This window comes from Nycticebus coucang, chromosome 14, assembly GCF_027406575.1.
Source record: "Nycticebus coucang isolate mNycCou1 chromosome 14, mNycCou1.pri, whole genome shotgun sequence".
Classification (NCBI taxonomy): domain Eukaryota; kingdom Metazoa; phylum Chordata; class Mammalia; order Primates; family Lorisidae; genus Nycticebus; species Nycticebus coucang.
Window position 1 is genome coordinate 19,452,721 of NC_069793.1, and position 19,260 is coordinate 19,471,980.

General features: G+C 51.0%; 1 protein-coding gene across 1 annotated transcript in view; it reads right to left on the reverse strand.

The window, feature by feature from the left end:
- Positions 1 to 960: 960 nt before the first annotated feature.
- The window catches only part of CREB3L1 (cAMP responsive element binding protein 3 like 1), a 38,717-nt gene continuing 20,417 nt past the window's right edge, over positions 961 to 19,260 (reverse strand). The window contains exons 2-12 of the mRNA XM_053560058.1: positions 17,150 to 17,378; positions 13,296 to 13,480; positions 10,421 to 10,499; positions 9,119 to 9,276; positions 7,859 to 8,008; positions 7,679 to 7,737; positions 7,429 to 7,497; positions 5,220 to 5,323; positions 4,190 to 4,312; positions 1,812 to 2,082; positions 961 to 1,641 (exon numbers count right to left, since the gene is read on the reverse strand). Coding sequence (XP_053416033.1) covers positions 1,605 to 1,641; positions 1,812 to 2,082; positions 4,190 to 4,312; positions 5,220 to 5,323; positions 7,429 to 7,497; positions 7,679 to 7,737; positions 7,859 to 8,008; positions 9,119 to 9,276; positions 10,421 to 10,499; positions 13,296 to 13,480; positions 17,150 to 17,378 — 1,464 coding nt within the window. The 3' untranslated portion in view covers positions 961 to 1,604. The remainder of the gene's footprint in view (positions 1,642 to 1,811; positions 2,083 to 4,189; positions 4,313 to 5,219; positions 5,324 to 7,428; positions 7,498 to 7,678; positions 7,738 to 7,858; positions 8,009 to 9,118; positions 9,277 to 10,420; positions 10,500 to 13,295; positions 13,481 to 17,149; positions 17,379 to 19,260) is intronic.

Here is a 19,260-nt window from a genome sequence, read left to right on the forward strand (position 1 = left end):
CACACCTGGCCTATATCTCCTCTTTTAATGAACTCAAAATCAACTAATTTGGGAACTTAATTACATTTGCAAAACCTTACGTTTGCCATAACAGGCATGACATCTCATATTCACAAGTCCCCTCTTTATTCTAAGGGAGGGCATTAGACAGGCTGTGTATGTCAGGGAGAAGGGATCTTGGAGGCCATATTAACATTCTGCCTACTGAAGGAAGCTATCGAGTGGCAGCTCCAATACTCAAAAACATCTCTTCTGGCTCGGCGCCTGTGGCTTAAGCGGCTAAGGCGCCAGCCACATACACCTGAGCTGATGGGTTCGAATCCAGCCTAGGCCCACCAAACAACAATGACGGCTGCAACCAAAAAATAGCTGGGCATTGTGGCGGGCACCTGCAGTCCCAGCTACTTGGGAGGCAGAGGAGAGAGCCCAGGAGTTGGAAGTTGCTGTGAGCTATGATGTCATAGCACTCTATCCGGCGCGACAGCTTGAGGCTCTGTCTCAAAAAAAAAAAAACAAAACTTCTTCTTACTCTGACACCTGTGCCTTCAATCCAGCTGAGGCAAAGGATATAAGGACTCAGAAACTGGAAGGTATGGTTGTAAAGTGCCTAGCACAGTGCTGGGCCCACAGTAGGCCCATACACATAGTTGCTGTCCCACAAAGGCCAAGGTAGTGGCTCATGTACTTAGTAGGTCCCTGAGCAGCCTTGGCATGGGAAATTTGCAGCAGAATTCTTTGCCCATCCAATTCAAATTCTATACCTGGCTGGAAGCCGGAGCACAACAGAAATACCTTCTCACACTCCTATACTCCCCATGTACCCTCCCAGAATATAAAATAAACTTACTCTTCTCACTCCTCCACCCCTCAGTCTTCCTCAGTCCTACTCAGTCCTCCCCACCACCATGAAGAAAGGGACAAAGTCAGGAATTGATGCTGCATCTTTTTTTTTTTTTTTAATTCTGCCTTCTTAAAGCATGCGCTGAGCTAATGGAGGGAGCAGTTTGGCAATTAAAAAGGCCCAGTGGCTTGGGTAGCGGCAGGGGAGGCCAGGGGAGGGTGGGAGGGTCCCTCCTTCCTGGGCCAGGGAGCAGCAAAGCCCGCACTAACTTTATAAAATATAAAACAAGGGAGGGGGGAAAGGAGGAGGGAGATTTGTAAAATACAATATCTTAGGGGATTGGCAATAATAAAAAATAAGGTTCATTATTTACAAACAATTTCTGTTCTTGGTCTCTGTACAGTGGGATGGGGCAGGGGTGTCTGGCTGTGTGCATGTGTGGGGGCGGGAGGCAGTGGTTGTGTTGGTCACTGTGAGAAAGGAGGAGGGGTAGCCAGTGAGTGGTTCATCTGAGAAGGACGGATGGCTGTGGGAGGCAGAAGTGAGAACAGAGTGGTTGGCCCAAGGGAACAGTCTGAATGTCAGGAAGAGAGGGGAGGCTCCAGCCAGGATACGGGGCAAACAAGGATTGGGAAGTGGAGCCCTTTCTCCTGGAGTGGGAAGCTCCAGGGGAAGGGGTACGAGCCAGATCCGGGTTAGTGAGCAAGACAACTTTTCCTCTGGGTGCCGGGGGTATGTCCTGTGTCCTGGGTCTTGGTATGGCCTAGGAGAGTTTGATGGTGGTGTTGGGACCCAGATCCCTGGAAAAAGAAGAGAAGCCAGGGATGACTTTGCTTGGTAGGAACCCTCTTATCCTTCTGCAAGCTGGATCTGCCTGTGAGGGTCAAGGCTGAGAGATTGTGGGGACCAGGGGTGGGCAGAGGGCAGGGGGAGCCTGGGACCCCAGGAAAGGAAGGGGCCCCCTACCCACCTGTCATGGAACCACTCCTTGGGGTGGGAGAAGTCGGGGTTGGTGCCATTTCCATTGACGTCTGATTCAGGCCAGGCCTTGCTCAGGTACTTGGTGGTCTCGTGGGTGCTGTCCAGGTGATCATGCTGCAAATGGTCTTGGGGCCGCTGCTCTGCTGGACCCCCAGGTTTGATTTCCCAACTGTCCGGGGGCTCCATGGGCAGCAGAGCACTGCGGCCATCTTCCCATGAGCCTGCCCCCTCGTCGTAGAACAGGAGGCTTCTGGAGGGCACTGGAGAGGGAGTGCAGGATGAATTGTGGGTGGCCAAGGTACCGCCCCCATCCCAGTCACATTCATGGCATAGTAGTTAAGGATTCAGGTCCAGGAATCTTATGGGCCTGGATCTGAATCCCAGCTCTAACACTTCTTAGCTGTGTGACCTTAGGGAAGTCACACACTTTATGCTTTAACCTTGCTGAGCCACAGTTTGCTCATTTGTACAACAGGGACACCAGAACCAACCTCGTGTAGACGTGCAGTTTAAAGGAGGTGATACAGGAGAAGTGATTGAAACTGTGTTTAGTAAGTACTCCAAGAGTTAGCTCTTCCTGGGCAGAGGGTAATACTGGGTTTAGGCTCTTGGGAGCTAGACTCTAACTTCCACCACTTACTTTCTGTGAGACTTGGAATAAGTCTCTTCCCCCTTCTTGGCCCTAGTTTGCCCTTCAGGGAAATGACAAGAAAAAAAACAAACACTTGATGGACACCCAGCAAGTGCCAGGCATTATGCAATGCCTTTAAATCTATGTCAAGCCATTAAAATCTTACAGAAATTCTCAGGAATGAGGTTTCTTTAGCCCTGCTTCCCATAGCAGGTAACTGAGGTTCCAGGTACTCAGGTAAGTTGTCCCCCCTGTAGTCCTCACTGAGGGCAGGATGCAAACCTAGGTCTGCCTGGCTCCAGGGTCTGTGACCTCCCTTCCAGCTCTGCCAGCCATGAACTCATAGTCTGTGGGAAAGTCTGTCCCTGGAATTGTGCAATGCACTAGCTTTATACACCAGCCTGCTCTGAAGCCACCTGCTTCCCCAGATCTGAGCTTCATTCATTCCCTGGCCTCCTGTCACTCCAACTTTCTCCTTCATCCCCACCCCTCTTTCACTCCCTTCTCTCCACTGGCCTTGGAAAAGGAGACATGTGGCTCTCAAGACCTTGCCTGGCTGGTGCCACCACCATAGCAACCAAACTGTTATCTCCTTCTCAGGCTGCACTTGTCTAGAGAGTGGCTTTCACTCTCTGGCCCTCACTTCCTCTTTCCCTACCCTCCCATGCTGGCTTCCTCCCCGGAGGCCTTTAGAGTCTTGCACAGCATCCCTGCATTATCCCTTCTTCTGGAAACTCACTCCTCCCTGGTCTCCCCTCTCTTTGACCTCCCATCTCCCATCCTCTTCCTCCTCCTGCCATGCCAGATACGTGATTCTTGACATGTGACGGAGGATAGCTAGGGATTCCCTCTGCAGGTCCACCTGAAGGGTTTTCTGAAACCCACATTATTCTTTGGCTGCCTGACCCTAGTTCTCCTCTCCCCAGCCCCACACTGTATCTCTTCTCTCCTCCTGTGAGTGCCTCTGAAAGAAGTGCGCGTGCTCACTGAGGAAGCACTGACACTCTGCCAAGTGTCATGCGCAGTTTCTTCTTTGGTCTCCCCAACTATCATGGCTTAGTGAGTGCAGAATTGTAACTTTCATTTTCCAGACAAAGAAATGAAAGCTTGTAGAGCTTAGGACACATGTTCCAGATCACATTAGCAAGTGGCATTGACAGTTATAAGTGACTCTAACACTCCATGCCACTAACCATTGCACCTCAGCATCTCTCATGGACATGGCCCTTCCTCTACCCTGCCACATGTGAGCAGTGGACCATGACACTCCTTCCTATTAATTCTGGATGGAGCCTCAGAGTCATTCTTAACACTGTGCTTCAGGCAGCCACTGCCTTACTGGAAATGGCCCTTGAGCTGAAACTAACTTGCTGTTCTTATTGTGAAATACTGACGGTGTTAGCAGGTGCCCCATAACCACATCCACCATAATACCTGCAGGCTGAGGTAGGGACATTCCTTTATTCCATAAATCCACCTCCCACAAGCCACTCCTGAGGCTCCCTGGGAGGCAGGCTGTGGATCAGGGGCTCTGTATTCTAGTCTCAATTCTACCACGACCATTCAGCAAATCATTGACCCTCTTCAGGTCACAGTTTCCCCATCTGGAAACGGAGGAGGTAGAATGAGGTGACTCCAACTCCAAACTTGTCTTCTTGTTTTGGCTTCTGCCCAGATGTTGGGACTGGGGGAGGGCAGTCTGGCTTAGACAGCTGGCAGGACAGGAGGGCACTCACTCTGACTGGCTGTGTAGACACTGTCTGAGGCCATGGGATCTTCCTTCACAGTCTGGGAGCTGGAAGAGAACTCAGGAAGGCAGGGCACAAGGGAGCCCAGCACCAGAACGAAGCACAAGGCTGCTACCTGGTAGCAGAGAGAGAGTGGTGTCACATTTGGGGCAAGGAGAGGCTGTAGCCCTAACCACCCCCAATGCTTCTCTCCAAACCAATGGTACAGACGTCTCAGAATGTCATCCAGCCTCTACTTGCTACCTGTGGGGTCTCCCACACCCTCTGCTCAGGCCATCCCAGCCCATTGTAGGTGGTGAGGGGAGCCATAGGCAGGGCTAGAAACCAGAGCGGAGTAGCCCAGAGTGGAGGAATCAGGAAAGGAAGAACAGGGTAAGTGGAGGTGGAGTTGTGCCTGGGACCAGGGAGTGGGATATGTCACCATGTCACATGGTCAGCAGGAGGACCTGCAGGTCAGGCAGCACACACTACCCCCTGCCCATATCCTGGTCCTGCCACTTGCAGCTACAGGATGGCAGGACACCAGGGCAGTGCCAAGCCAGGTAGCTGACAACAGGCTGGTCATCTCCAGGGTAGGATGGGACAAGAACTAGCAGGGGCCTGAGCCATACCCTGGGCACCCTTCTGGGTTTTTAGGGGTTTGCTCAGTCTTTTGGCTACTGTCTGTTCCAGAAGGAACTACGTCCACTCTTCCCTGAGTCTCCCAAGTCTTTCACTCTACAGAGCCTGTGGAAGCAACCTCTTTAAGGGTTTCTGCCCTGCCATCCCCTAGCTGGCTCACTGGAATCACCTTCACATCTATACCAAGATAACTGGTCAGGGAAGGTGGAGTTCAGAAGGCTCACAGGCTCAGAGAAAGCAGCTGGGGTCTGCCAGAGCCTGCCTACCAGGCAATGATTGGTTTACTAAAGTAATGCTGCCTATGACGTCGCCAATCCCTGAAAGCTCTGCCCACCCCCCTGAAAAGCCAGCCTAGGGACGAGTTGTCCTCCTGTGGGCTCATGGTGGACGGAAGCACCTACCATGAGGCAGGTCCCCGTTTGAGTGGCCGCCATCTTGTAAGGTCTGGAGATCTTGTTGGCGACCAGGGTCTGGAGTTTCTGCAGCTGCTGGAGCAGGGTCCTAAGGAAGGCACAGTGGTCACCCAGCAGGTTCTGACCTGGTACACATCTCTGCCTCCTGGAGCTCTCCTGGTGGGTGGGGCACCTAGGCTGGCTCCAGACTTGGTCTCTATACCAGGTGCCCATTTCAGTCAAGAAAGGAAAGGTCATCCCCTGCTCCTGCTCAGCACTCTGTAGAGTGGCTTGGGACCTGGGGCCTGCCTCACGGTGGATAGCTGGGTCATGCTATGGAAGCTCAGGGGTGCCCTGTGATGTTCCTGGCCAAGGTGGGGTGCCTGTCCCCACCTGGGCTGAGGACAGTCTTCTTTTTCTTACTTTACACTAGCCACAGATACACTGATCTTCCCTCCTGGGCAACCCACAACACCTTGGACTGATAAGGAGGATCTATTTGGCACAGTGCCTGGTTTGTAGTGAGTGTCCAATAAATGGCAGCTATTGTCTTTTTTAATATTATTGCTGTTTTTGGCTTTATCACAGAACCTGTAAGACTTTATAGATTTCCATGTCAGTCTCCTTCTGTAACTATGGGCGCCCTTAGGGTGAGGATGGATCCTGCCAGGTGCAGAACCTTTTGGGTGCACATAGAGGGTGTCCAGCACAGGCCTGTTTAACCACCTCTCTCCTCTACCCAGCCTGCCCGTGTGTTTGCAGTTCCCAGAATGGACAGCAGGTGGCGAAATAACTCCAAGGGCTCGGTCTTATTTTGGGTGAGAAAAGAATCCTAGACAGGGAAGAGGGGGAGGGGTGTGTGTGGGGGGGTGTCCAAGCCAATGAAGGGACAGAGGAGTGTCTGGATCCCGCTGGAGAAACTAGGAGAGAAGAAAGAAGGAAAGAGGGAAAAACTCTTGTGCTGAGAACCTGCTGCATACCGGGCTGCTGTCTATGTTATTGGAATTAATCCCAGAAGATAATGATTAAAGAGCTACTATGGCCTCATGGCTGTGTGCTCCTAAGAATTCAGAATAATAATAATAAAAGAATAAAAGCTAACACAGATCACACATTAAGTGCCAAGTACCATGTGGGTCTTTACTGGGACTATCTCATTACACCCTTACATTAATCCCAAGACATCATGCTTCAGGGCCCAGGGAGGTTTAACAATTTCCCCAGAAGGTGTAAAAATGGCAGAGCAAGGCAAGAACTCAGACCTGTGACTTTATGAAACTGCTACATGCCAGGCACTGTGCTGATCTCTCTACACTAATGTTTCTCAAACTTAATTGTGCATGGGACTCTCCCAAGGATCTTGTTAAAACGCAATTTCCAGCTCACTAAGTCTGGGGAGTCCTGATAGTCTGCATTTCTAACAGGCGCCCAGGTGATGCTGATGTTGCCTGACTGGGGAACTGGCTTTGAGTAGTGAGGATCTATACCAGTGGTTCTCAAACTAAAGTGCGTGCAAATTACCCAGAGGGCTTATTAAAACAGATTGGGATGGGTGCCGTGGCTCATGCCTATAATCCTAGCACTCTGGGAGGCCGAGGTGGGTGGATTGCTTGAGCTCATGAGTTCGAGACCAGCTTGAGCAAGAGTGCAAATCCCGTCTCTACTAAAAATAATAGCTGGGTGTTGTGGCAGTCATCTGTAACCACAGCTACTGAGAGGCTGGAGCAAGAGGATCTCTTGAGCCCAAGAGTTTCAGGTTTCTGTGAGCTATGATACCATGGCACTCTACCTGGGGTGACAGAGTGAGACTCTGTCTCAAAAAAAGAAAAAGAAAGAAAGAAAAACAACACAGATTGCTTTGCCCTAGCCTTGGAGCATCTGATTCAGTAGACCTGGCACGGGGCGTGAGAATGAACATTGCTAATAATTCCCAGGAGATGCTAGTGCAGATAGTCTGAGGACCACACTCTGGAACTGTCTGCTCAGTATGATCCCACATAAGCAGCTCACCAGCCCTGTCAGGTGCCTGGAGTTACACACAGGTGAGGAAGAAGTGGGAATGCAGGGAAGTCCTAGGCCACGGGGACTATTTCTGGGGCCCCTGTCATCCTAAACTTGGTATCTCTCCTTTCTTTTTTTCCCCAGAGCTATGCAGAGCTAGGCGGGGGCTGCAGAAGGGCAGGGGCCAGGTGGAATGCAGATGGTACCACACACCTGTTGGCATTCTCCAGGGTCTCCACCTTCTTCCACAGCTCGTTGTTCTCTGACGTAAATGTCTCCACCCTGTAGGGGTCAAGCAGCCACAGGCTCAGGGCAGCCCCCAGACTCACTACGGCTCCTCAGCCCAGCCCGCCAACATCACATTGCCTGTGCCCCTTGCCTGTGGTGCCCCTGAGTGAGGACTGGGGAGGGCAGCTCTGGCAGGGCAGTGGGGCCAGTACCCCCTCACTCCCAGGATCCTTACTTTTTTTCTAGACACTCCACATACTCCTTCTTCTTACGGCGGCTCTCCTGGGCTGAGATCTAGAGGAAGAGGCCCCCAAACAAGGGTTACCACTGCCACGAATGCTCCTGCTCCCCTCCCCCAGTTTCAGGACAGGCATCACCAGGGAAGCCCCAGGGCCGGGGCTGGCTCAGGCTTTACCTTGTTCTTGATTTTTCTCCGGACCCTCTTCAAGGCCTTCTCCTCAGCTTTGGTGAGGGGGAGTTTCGTAGGGATGGGGTAGCCCTCAGCGATCAGGGTTCGCTTCTCCTCCTCTGTCAGGAGCAGTGGCCCTGATGTCCCCTGTAATTTCTATGGGATGTAGGATATGAAGGTTAGGAACAGACAGCGCTGGGGTCAAATTCAAGCTCTGCCATGTACTGTCTATATGACCCAGGTGAGGCACTCAACACTGAGCCTCAGTTTCCTTTTCTGAAGAGGGGCTGGGCCTGAGTTAAACCCAGTAATATGTATCACGTGCTAGGGTGGCGCTGAGCTCCCTGTATGTCAGACACTTTGTACACTGTTTGGGGGGACTCCCTGGACCCCTCCACTGAGCCCACAGCCTCCAAGTTCACTTGTCCAAGGCTCTTTAAATAGTACCCCTCAGACTCCCCTATAATCTTGACTTGGGAGGGTCCGCATTCTCCCCAGGACTCAGGGCCCAGCTCCATGTTTCCTGGGGGTTCTGGGTCTCCCAAGTGTTGCTCCCCAAGCAGTGCTTCTTGGAGGCAGCCTGGTTGCCCTCTGTGGGTCAGGAAAGTCATGTTCTAATTCTTTTTTTTTTTTTTTCTTTTGAGACAGAGTCTCAAGCTGTTGTCTGGGTAGAGTGCCGTGGTGTCATAGCTCACAACAACTTCCAACTCTTGGACTCAAGCGATCCTCTTGTCTCAGTTTTTCTATTTTAATTTAATTTATTTATTTATTGAGACAGAGCCTCAAGCTGTCACCCTGGGTAGAGTGCCATGGCATCACAGCTCACAGCAACCTCCAACTCCTGGGCTTAAGTGATTCTCTTGCCTCAGCCTCCCAAGTAGCAGGGACTACAGGCACCTACCACAATACCCGGCTATTTTTTGGTTGTAGTTGTCATTGTTGTTTGGCAGGCCCAGGCTAGATTCAAACCCGCCAGCTCTGGTGTATGTGGCTGGCGCCTTAGCTGCTTGAGCTATAGGCACCGAGCCAGTTTTTCTATTTTTAGTAGAGATGAGGTCTCAGTTTTGCTCAGGCTGGTCTTGAACGCCTGAACTCAAGTGATCTGGCCACCCTGGCCTCCCAGAGTGCTAGGATTATAGGCATAAAAGTTCTAGTTCTGATTCTGAGACAGTGTTAGGGGTGGGGATTGGGCTTGGACATTTTCGGACCCTCCCCACTGGTCACTGGGCTGGGGCAGGTATATTCGGCCCACCCCCAGCTCCTTACGTGAGGGGCAGTGAGCAGGGGGGAGGTGGAGATTGCTGTAGAGGAGCGAGCCATGGGCCGGACAGGGCTGGAGGGGGGCAGAGAGCGGGGACTCTGGGAGCCATCGCTGTCACTGCCGTGGCTGCTGGGGGGCGTTGGAGGCATCTGCACCAAGTCCTCTGGGGAGAGCGGAGAAACCAGGTTAGCAGAGGTGCACCCCAGCTCTGTTCTGACATCAGGAATTCAGCTTAGTACGGGATTGTACCAGCCCTGACACTGTGGGAAATGGACTGCCGGGCCCTTGATCTCAGCTGTAACATCAGGAACCCCTCTGCAGTGTCAGAAAGACAGCTGACATCCCAGAAGCTGATATCTGAGTGCCACCCTATCTCTGACACCACAGAGGTGTGGTTCCTTTGAGCCTGGTCCTTGACGTGACCACCATAACCACATCAGGTTTCTATTTCCAATTTTCAGGGTAACAGGACAGCAGGCACTGGGATTTCAGCAGACCAGCAAGGTGCCCAGCTCCCTTTCATGCTGTCCCCTCTGTGACCATGGCACCAGGAAGGCTTCAGATGCCAAGGAAAGACAATGTGAGATGTCTCAACATTGGTCTCTTTCTACCTCGTGTGTGTTCTGTCTTCCCTCTGAGCTGATAAGCACCTCGAGGAGAAAAATTTGGCCTTGTTCATCTTTCCGAACCTATGGTACTTAGTCTAGGGCTTGATACATAGTAGATGATTAATCAGTGTTTGATGAATTAAGGAGATGGGATTGGAAAGACTCCATTAAACCTTCCTTTTTCTGGCCAACTTCAAGCAGCTTCCTCTGTCCCCTTCTTCCTTCTCTGATCTGGGGATCTGCTCCAAGGGCTCCGTGGGGATCTGCCATATGCATGCCCATATCACTGTTGTGTATTTGGTGGTTTGTCTGTGGCCCTCAGTTCTTGGGTACAGGGACTGTCTTCTCTCACTGATTCCCCAGTGCCTAGGACTGGAAGATGCCACCTAGTGGACTCTCGATGGGTGGATGCGTGGATGATGGTTGAGTATAGGGTGAACTTCAGTAGGTGAGTAGGTAGAAGGGGGATTAGCAGAGAGGACATGAGGGTGTTGGTCATAGGGATGGCAGTAGTAGACTGGGTAAGAAGGGGACTGGAAAGACAGGAGGATGGATAGATGGAGAGTGGGTAGGGGAGAAAAGGATATTCTAGGGAGAGGTAGGGGTGTCAAGAGACAGGACTGTGTTGGACCAAGAGAGTAGAGATACTATCTTCCCAAGACTGGAGTGGAAAAGAAGCCCTCCCCTGGACACACTTACCTGGTGTCACTTTGAGGAACTGGTTCACCTCCTGGGGTTCTGCTTTGATCACTGGCAGCTGAGTCATCTCTCCTGGGGCCTGAGGAAGAGATAGGTCCAGCTCCATCAGCTGCCCCTGGGACAGTCCCTACCATGCTGTCCATCTACTTCTCTCCTCAAGGCTGGTAATCTGCCTCGCACAGTCGGGGAGGTAGCTGGGCTCAGGATACTGGGCACAACCCCAAGGGAGCAGAAGCACATTCTAGAGCTTGGAAAAGCCAAGTCCAAGTCACACTTAAGAGAAGAGAGTAAGGCTGGGCACAGCGGCTCATGCCTATAATCCTAGTGTTCTGAGAAGGTGAGGCGGGAGGATTGCTTGAACTCTGGAGTTTGAGACCAGCCTGAACAAGAGTGAGATGCTTGTCTCTACTAAAAATAGAAAAATTAGCAGGCACCTATAGTCCCAGCTACTAGGGAGGCTGAGGCAAGAGGACTGCTTGAGCCTAGGAGTTTGAGATTGCTGTGAGCTAGGCTGACCACCACAGCACTCTAGCATGGGTGATGGAGTGAGACTGTCTCAAAAAAAAAAAGGAAGGAAAGAAGAGAATAGAGAATAGTGGTCAAGTAGTGTAGCAGCCCATATAGACTATGGCTAGGAGGAGCGACAGTTATAAGAAATACCTGTGTAGCTCAATGGAACACCTTGGTGAAAAGGGCATAGAGAGGGATTTAGCTTCCCTAACAAGCATGAAAGCTCACAAGATCAGAGCATTGGTGAATTGGCAGTCTCTACACCTGTGGTGTTGAGAGGCGGATCAGCCTTATATTAGGCTACAGAAGAAGGCAGATGGGAGCATGCGCATTGTATCATGGACCCGCTTACTCTGTCTCCTCCCCTGCCTGCAGAACGTCAGCATGGCGTCTCTCTGCTGATTACCAAGCTCTGCTAAAGACTAAGATCTATCTATTCTAAGACTGCTTTACCCTCTTTCTCTCTCTCTCCTGCAGAAGTAGATAGCCCTCAGGCACCTAAGAGAAATTGTTCCTGAGCAAGGAAGCTTAGTGGTCCGCATTCGGAACCTAGTTAAGCTGGGCCCAAGACCTGGCCAGTCCGGGGCCCTGACAAGTGGTGGCAGTGGTGGGCTGTGACAAAGTAGTATAGTTCAGATCTAAAACTCAAAGGGGAGGGCTGCCTATGGGCTCCCTGGTGGAGGCTGACTCTGCACTGACTGTGAAGGCCACACAGGCCTTGGTATGCAGGTCATCATGAGGATGAGAGGTAACGTCTGGCACATGGCAGCTGTTCAATGAATAGTATCAATAGGAGGCATTAACTAGCTGTGGCTCAGAACAGCTCCCTAAGCAGAAGTCTAAAAGGAGTCCTGGAGGATGAATAGGAGTAGAATCCAGACAAAGAAGTCTGAAGCAATGCGAGCCCCTAATGGGTAACAAACACACTTTCTATTTATTCATATTCCAACTCGTTCCAGAAAGGACTTCAAGAATGTGTGTGGCTTCATACACGTAACTACCAACACACATGTAAGTGGTGTTCTCTTTGAGGAAGACATGGTGTTGGGTGCTGGATTCTGGGACCATCTCTCCTCCCTGGGTCTCCAGCCAGCAGAGAGATCATGATATTGTGGGTGGGACACAGAATCCTGAATTTAGGATGATGAATCAGAAACGCAGACGGTTCTATTTGTCAGGGACCTTGGAGATTCCCTGGTCTATATTCCAGCTCACTTCCTCCAGTGACAGACGAGGGATCTGCAGTGCAGAATGTGTTGTACAGGTCACTGTTGACAATGCCAGTGCCTGGTTCCTGTGCCTTCCACCTGGGGTCATGACCTCACTAGAGCAGAAAGCATAGGCTTCAGAGTCTGCCTGCCAGGCTGAGTTTGGAAGGCAGGTCAGTTGTTTCTGACTGTGAATTAAGGCAAATTGCTTAACTCCTTGACCTTGGGCCTTGGTTTTCTTTTCTGAAGCCTCTGCCCAGCCTCCATGTACCTGGCTATTGTCACGCCATCCTTTCCTGCTGCAACAAGGCCTGAGGAGTCCCAGAGCTAGTCTTGGAAGTGGTCTCCAAAGATCCTGCATATTTGCAGCCAATCCTTGGTCAGTGGCAGGCAAGGGAGGGACTGATATTTCTTGCCCTTGGCCACATCCAGTTACATCAAGTGAGCGACCATGGCCAGCAGAGGGCAGAGCCAGCCAAACTCTGATTTGGGGGATGTCACATCCTAGAACCTTAGGGCTAGAAGCACCTTGTGAGGAGTTAAAGTGACCATTTTACAAAGGAGGCTGAGGAAGAAAGAGGGACCATAACATGCCCAGAGCACAAATAGGGAGACAAGTGGGACTCAGGCAGGGTTTCTCCTACAAGCCAACGTCTAGGCCTCACATTCTGAAAGGGTTTTGCTGTTATCTGTAGATTCATAGCACAGGGGTTGGGGTGGAGGATTTGACTTGAGAGTGTGGGTTAAAAATATTAATCTCATGAAAGTAAACAATTGAACTATAGCGCAATGTTTGTATTTCCATTTTGGTCTTGTCTTTTTAAAAATCCTGAAGCTTTGAGGAAAGTGGCCTGGGATGTCTCTGCTTCTGAGATCCTGGACCCGGCTCCTGATGCCTACTCAGCCCTGCTAGCTTCCCTGCAAGATTCCATCTGCACACAATGGAGGGCTTAGCTTACTCTGAGGGTGCTGTGGCTTGCACCCATGGTAGGCTGGTGAAGGGGCAGCCAAGGGGATAGGCAGAGGCCTGGGCTAGAGTTAGTTCCTACCCTGATCCTGAAGTCCATCCACATTGCTTCTTGTTCACAGAGCCCTGGGGGCACAGGGCCTTGGGCACCTCTCCCCACAGACCCCCTCCCTCCAGCCCCCAAGCTCACCTGGTGGGGAATGGGCAGCCTGGACAGGGGGCTAAGGCCCAGCAGCGGGGTGGTGGCCATGCCAGCAGCAGCAGCCATGGCTGAGGAGGCAGCCAGAGGATCCACGGGCAGCTCTGGGCTCTGCTCTTGCTTCACCATGATGGAGCACAGTTTGTGTCCCAGCGTCCACGCTCCATGTTCCACGTCTGGGGGAAGGGAGCAGGACTCAGGCCTGGGGACTCCTGGGGCAGAGGGCTCAGGACCCCTCCCGCCCCCACCACTCATCCCTTGGGTGCTGCTGTGGACTGGATTGAAGAAGATGCTAGATACACCAGGAGGTGAGAGGGTGGGGTGGGCTGGGTCAGAAGAAGAGGGGGCTTCCTCTTCATTCAGCAGCTTACAGAATGGCTTGGACACCAGACCTGGACCCCTCTTGATTGGCTGTGTGACTTTAGGCAAGTTGCTTAACCTCTCTGAGCCTTAGCATCTTCATCTATAAAATGGGGAAAGGAATGAGACATAGCTAATAGGGAGGTTTTGAGGATTAAATTGTATAATGCACATAAGATGGTTAGCACAGTGCCTGATAAGAAGTGAATGTTTAGTAAGTGTTAACTATTGTTAATACAATCGTTGTTATTCAGGAAACAATTTGCTGAACATGTCCTAGGTGCTGGGGATTTAGCAAGAGTCACACTAGTGTAGCTGGAACGTGACAGGAAGTAGGTGGCTCAGCTTTAGAGGCTGGGTTTAGAGCAGTGACTTCACCCTGAAGGTGATGAGGAGCCACTGAAGAATTTTCAGCATGCTCAAATTTATAATTTCTAAAAAGATCACTTTGTCCTCACATGAGGACTGGGCTGGCTTCAGGCAGGATGGAGGCAGGGACACCTGCAGGAGGAGATGAAATTGTCTGGGCTGAGAAGATGAGGCTTAACAAAGGCAGTGGCAGTTTCCATGGAGAGGAGGGAACTTACTAGAGGCAATTTAAAAAGAAGCTTCCAGGCTCAGCGCTTGTAGCTCAAGCGGCTAAGGCGCCAGCCACATACACCTGAGGTGGTGGGTTCGAATCCAGCCCCGGCCTGCCAAACAACAATGACAGCTGCAACCAAAAATAGCCTGGTGTTGTAGTGGTGCCTGTAGTCCCAGCTACTTGGGAGGCGGAGGCAGGAGAATTGCTTGAGCCCAGGAGTTGGAGGTTGCTGTGAGCTGTGATGCTACTACGGCACTCTACCCAGGGTGACAGCTTGAGTCTCAAAAAAAAAAAAAAAAAGAAGAAGCATCCATAGGACCTGGTGACTGGTGACGGAGGGGGAAGAGAGGAGGGGTGAGAGGTGAGGCTTAGGTTTGCTGTGGCCTGACTCCATCTCTTGCCCACCTAGTGGGCCTCCTGGCCTGACTTGGCAGCAGGGCTGGCAAGCCTCATCCCTTTTTCACCCCCAGTCCCCTACCTAACTCAGCCCTGCTCATGGTGGTCCCAGTGCCTGGTAGTCAGAGAAGCAGCCAGGAAGATGGGACTGTGGGGAGTCAGCATGCAGGGGATGGGCTGGTGGGGACTCTGGACTTTGGGGTTCACTGTGGGTGGGGAGAGGGGTCAGCGGCTGCCTGACCCCACCTCAGAGGCCAGGCCCCACCCAGCTGGGAGCCTAAGTGCCCCAGCTCTGGACCACAGGCTGTCCCTGGGCTCCAGGAATACCCACAATCTTCCCAAATTACAGGGCCAGGCATCTGGCCTCCGGGAAGCTGCCCCCTGCAAAGGGCCCACAGACAAATTGCTTTAAAAATAGACTTGGGGTGACCAAGGAGTTTCTGGGTAGGCCCAGCAGGGATGGATGGAGAACCTGAAATGGTGGGGGGTCTACCCTACACCCCTACCCTTCCCCAGGGTGGGGCCTCCGAGAGGCTTGGCTGAGGCCCGGGTACAGTGAGAAGCTTGGATTGGACCCAGACAGTCACTTAAAATCCAGAAAGTATCCCTGCCCTTGTGGGGAGAGGGAGATGCAAAGGACTATCTTAGGGAATCTCAAAGACCTCAGAAGCAGCTCACACACCTTACGTTGAACATAGCAGTGAGCCCTTGATACACATGAGCTCATTTATTCCTCCCAACAACTCTATGGAGCAGGTCTTGTCTTTCTCCCCATTTAATAGATGAGAAAATTAAGACACTCACTCAAGATCATTGGTGTTCATGATGGTGAACACCAAGAATGGTGTTCATGGTTCTTGCTTCTAGTAATATTAATAGGACATTTATGTGTACAATAAAAATAGCCAATAATTATGGACATATATTACATGCGGGGCCTTGAGCTGGGTACTTTGCATATATATTTTTAAATCCTGACTAGAACTCTCAAGGTACATATTATCTTCATGTTATAATTGAGGAAATAGAAGCTCAGAGAGGTTAAGCAACTTGCCTCAAACAACCCAGCAGTTAGTAGAGGCACCGGATTCACATCAAAGCTTATATGGTTCCCAATCCAGTAGCCCCTGCTGCCTCTTGAGGCTGGCCATTGTAGTGGTGGCAGGTTGTGCTGCTGAAAATCAGGGGCTTGCTGTTAAGTCTCTGTTCTGTATTCTACTGCATGTGTGACCTAGAAAGCTCAGCTTTTGCGAAGTATCATTTTTTTTTTTTAATTGGCCAAATGGGGATTGTGATAAAAGTATTATTATTATTTTTTTTGAGACAGAGTCTCACCATGTTGCCCTTGGTAGAGTGTTGTGGCGTCACAGCTCACAGCAATCTCAAACTTTTGGGCTTAAGTGATTCTCTTGCCTCAGTCTCTCAAGTAGCTGGGACTACTGGCACCTGCCAGAATACCTAGCTATTTTTTGGTTGTAGTTGTCATTGTTGTTTGGCAGATCCAGCTAGGGTTCAAACCCACCAGATCTGGTGTATGTGTCTGGTGCCCTAGCTGCTGAACTATAGGCACCGAGCCACAATGAAAGTACTCTTACCTTGCCTGTCAGTTTTTAGAAGTAGATGTGATAATTAACATGAAGGCCATTTGTAGACTAGAGCATGCTATAGAAAATGTTTATTATTATCCTTATTTGTAGATGAAAATATGGAGACTCGAAGAGGTTAAGAGATGTGTCTGTGGTCACCTAGCCAAAAAATCACGGAGCCAAGGTCACCTGTATTTGAAGAAATGTCCAAAGGGAACTCTTCTAGGTGGAGATTGGTGTGGTCTGGAATGCTGGTTACCTGAGCGGAAGGACTCAGAGGGCCCTTTGCTTTAAAGGGAGGAGTTAGAGAAGAGGGGAGCTTTAGAGAACCTCAATCTCTCTCAGGTGGCATCTTGGAGGAGATCACAATGTGAGGCAGTGGTAAGATTCTAGAGCAGCAGTTCTCAACCTGTGGGTCACGACCCACAGGAACTGTACTAAAGGGCTGCGGCATTAGGAAGGTTGAGGACCACTGTTCTAAAGTCTTTGTAACTCGTCTACATTTATTATGTATTTACCCCCATGGTTTCTTCTAAGTCAGTGGTTCTTAAACCTGAGCCTACATCAGAATCACCTAGAAGGCTGGGCTGGTCCACAGGGTTCTGATTTGGCAGGTCTGGAGTAAAACTTGAGAATGTGCATTTCTAAGAAATTACCAGGTGATGCTGCTGGTGTGGGAATCATACTTTGTGAACTATTGCTCCAGGTCAGTGGTTAAAACACCCTTTTGAGAGGTGTTTGTATGGGTTTGATCTGAGGGAGACAGAAAAGTGCAAGCAGCACCATCTGAGGGGTTTGTGGGAGCTTCTTTGGGAGCCCCTGGGAGTCTTAGCCTGTAGGTGCCCACTCTGCCACTCCCAAGCTTCCCCCCTCCTGGGCCTCCAGGGCTTGTGCTGTCCCTGGGCCCCCCTACCACTTACCTTGGGTGGTGTCCTCCATTTTGATGGGCGCAAGGGGGCTCTGAGGCGCTGAGTCACCGCTCAGGGAGTAGCTGTGCTCAGCCTGAATGCCTGGAGTAGGGGAGTCCAGTTCCATGTCCAGCAGAGGGCTCTTCTCATCCAGCACAGGGTCATCAAAGAAACTGCTGAATAGGTCATTGGAGAAGTCCTCCATGTTCTCCCCGAAGTGGTCCAGGTGCTCAGGAAAGTGCTAGGGAAGGGGAAGAGGGGATTCCACTTAGCTTGGGAAGGGGGTGAGGTGCAGCTGCGGTAGTACCCCACCCCTGCCACCACCACCACTGTCCCTGCTACCTCCTATCACTACCTCCCATCCATACCATCAACACCACCACTGTCATCACCAACATCACAATGATACCAGCTCTTCTCATTTCTTTTTTTTTTTTTTTTTGAGACAGAGTCTTACTATGTCACCCTCGGTAGAATGCTGTGGCATCCCATCTCAAAGCAACCTTAAACTTTTGGGCTTAAGCAATTCTCTTCCCTCAGCCTCCCAAGTAGCTGGGACTACAGGTGCCCGCTACAGCACCCGGCTATTTTTTGGTTGTATTTGTCATTGTTGTTTGGCAGGCCCGGGCTGGATTGGAACCCGCCAGCTCTGGTGTATGTGGCTGGCACCTTAGCTGCTCAGCTATAGGCGCCGAGCCTCTTCTCATTTATTTTTTTAAATTTTATTTTATTATTTTTTCTTCTCTTTCTTTCTCTCTTTTTTTTTGAGACAGAGCCTCAAGCTGTCGCCCTGGGTAGAGTGCTGTGGCATCACAGCTCACAGCAACCTCCACCTGGCCTCAAGCGATTCTCCTGCCTCCACCTCCACAATGCCAGGCTATTTTTTTGGTTGCAGCTGTCATTGTTGTTTGGCGGGCCTCGGCTGGATTCCAACCCTCCAGCTCAGGTGTATGTGGCTGGTGCCTTAGCTGCCTGAGTCACAGGCGCCTAGCCCCTCTTCTAATTTCTATCACCAACATCATCACATTTCTTCCCTACCCCACCATCTACACCAGCAGTTCTCAACCAACAGTGGTTCCTGTCAAGACCTATAGGAACTGTGTTAAAGGGCTGCAGCACTAGGCAGGTTGAGAACCACTGATCTACACTCTCACCATCTGTACCCTCAAAGGTGAGCTGTGGATGGGGTCAGACTCCCCTGGATTGAGCAATAGGACCCTGGGCTCTGTGCTCCTGGCCAAATCACTTACGCTGCTTTAATCTATTTCTATTTTCTTCATGAACTGATACGAAGACTAAGTAAGTAAAAGAACAATTGTGTGTGGGTGGTGCCTGTGGCTCAGTCGGTAAGGCACCGGCCCCATATACAGAGGGTGGCAGGTTCAAACCCGGCCCCGGCTGAACTGCAACCAAAAAATAGCTAGGCGTTGTGGTGGGCGCCTGTAGTCCCAGCTACTCGGGAGGCTGAGGCAAGAGAATCGCTTAAGCCCAGGAGTTGGAGGTTGCTGTGAGCTGTGTGATGCCATGGCACTCTACCGAGGGCCATAAAGTGAAACTCTGTCTCTACGAAAAAGAAAAAAAAAAGAACAATTGTGTGTGGATGCCAGCAAATTTATTCTAAGGGCAACGTAAGTGACTTTCATATTAACTTTTGCTGGGATGTGGAGAGGGATGCAGGGTGATGGGATTCATGAGGCCTCAGCCCCCTCATCAGCGCAGTCCCCATCTGTCCTCATGTCTGCAGTATCTTCCCTTTCTTTTTCTTTTTTTTAGGAGACAGAGTCTCACTTTGTCACCCTCAGTAGAGAGCTGTGGTGTCACAGCTCACAGCAACCTCCAGCTGTTGGGCTTAAGCAATTCTCTTGCCTCAGCCTCCTGAATAGCTGGGACCACCACAACGCCTGGCTATTTTTTGTTGCAGTTTGGCTGGGGCCAGGTTCGAACCCGCCACCCTTGGTATATGAGGCCAGCACCCTACTCACTGAGCCACAGGCGCCGCCCAATGTGTCTTCCCTTTCTGAGCCATTCTTTATACCAAGAGATTAGGATTTGGAGCCATATTACTTAGGTTCAAATCCTGGCCGTGATACTTCTGGCTATGACTCAGTGCTGTTCAAACTATG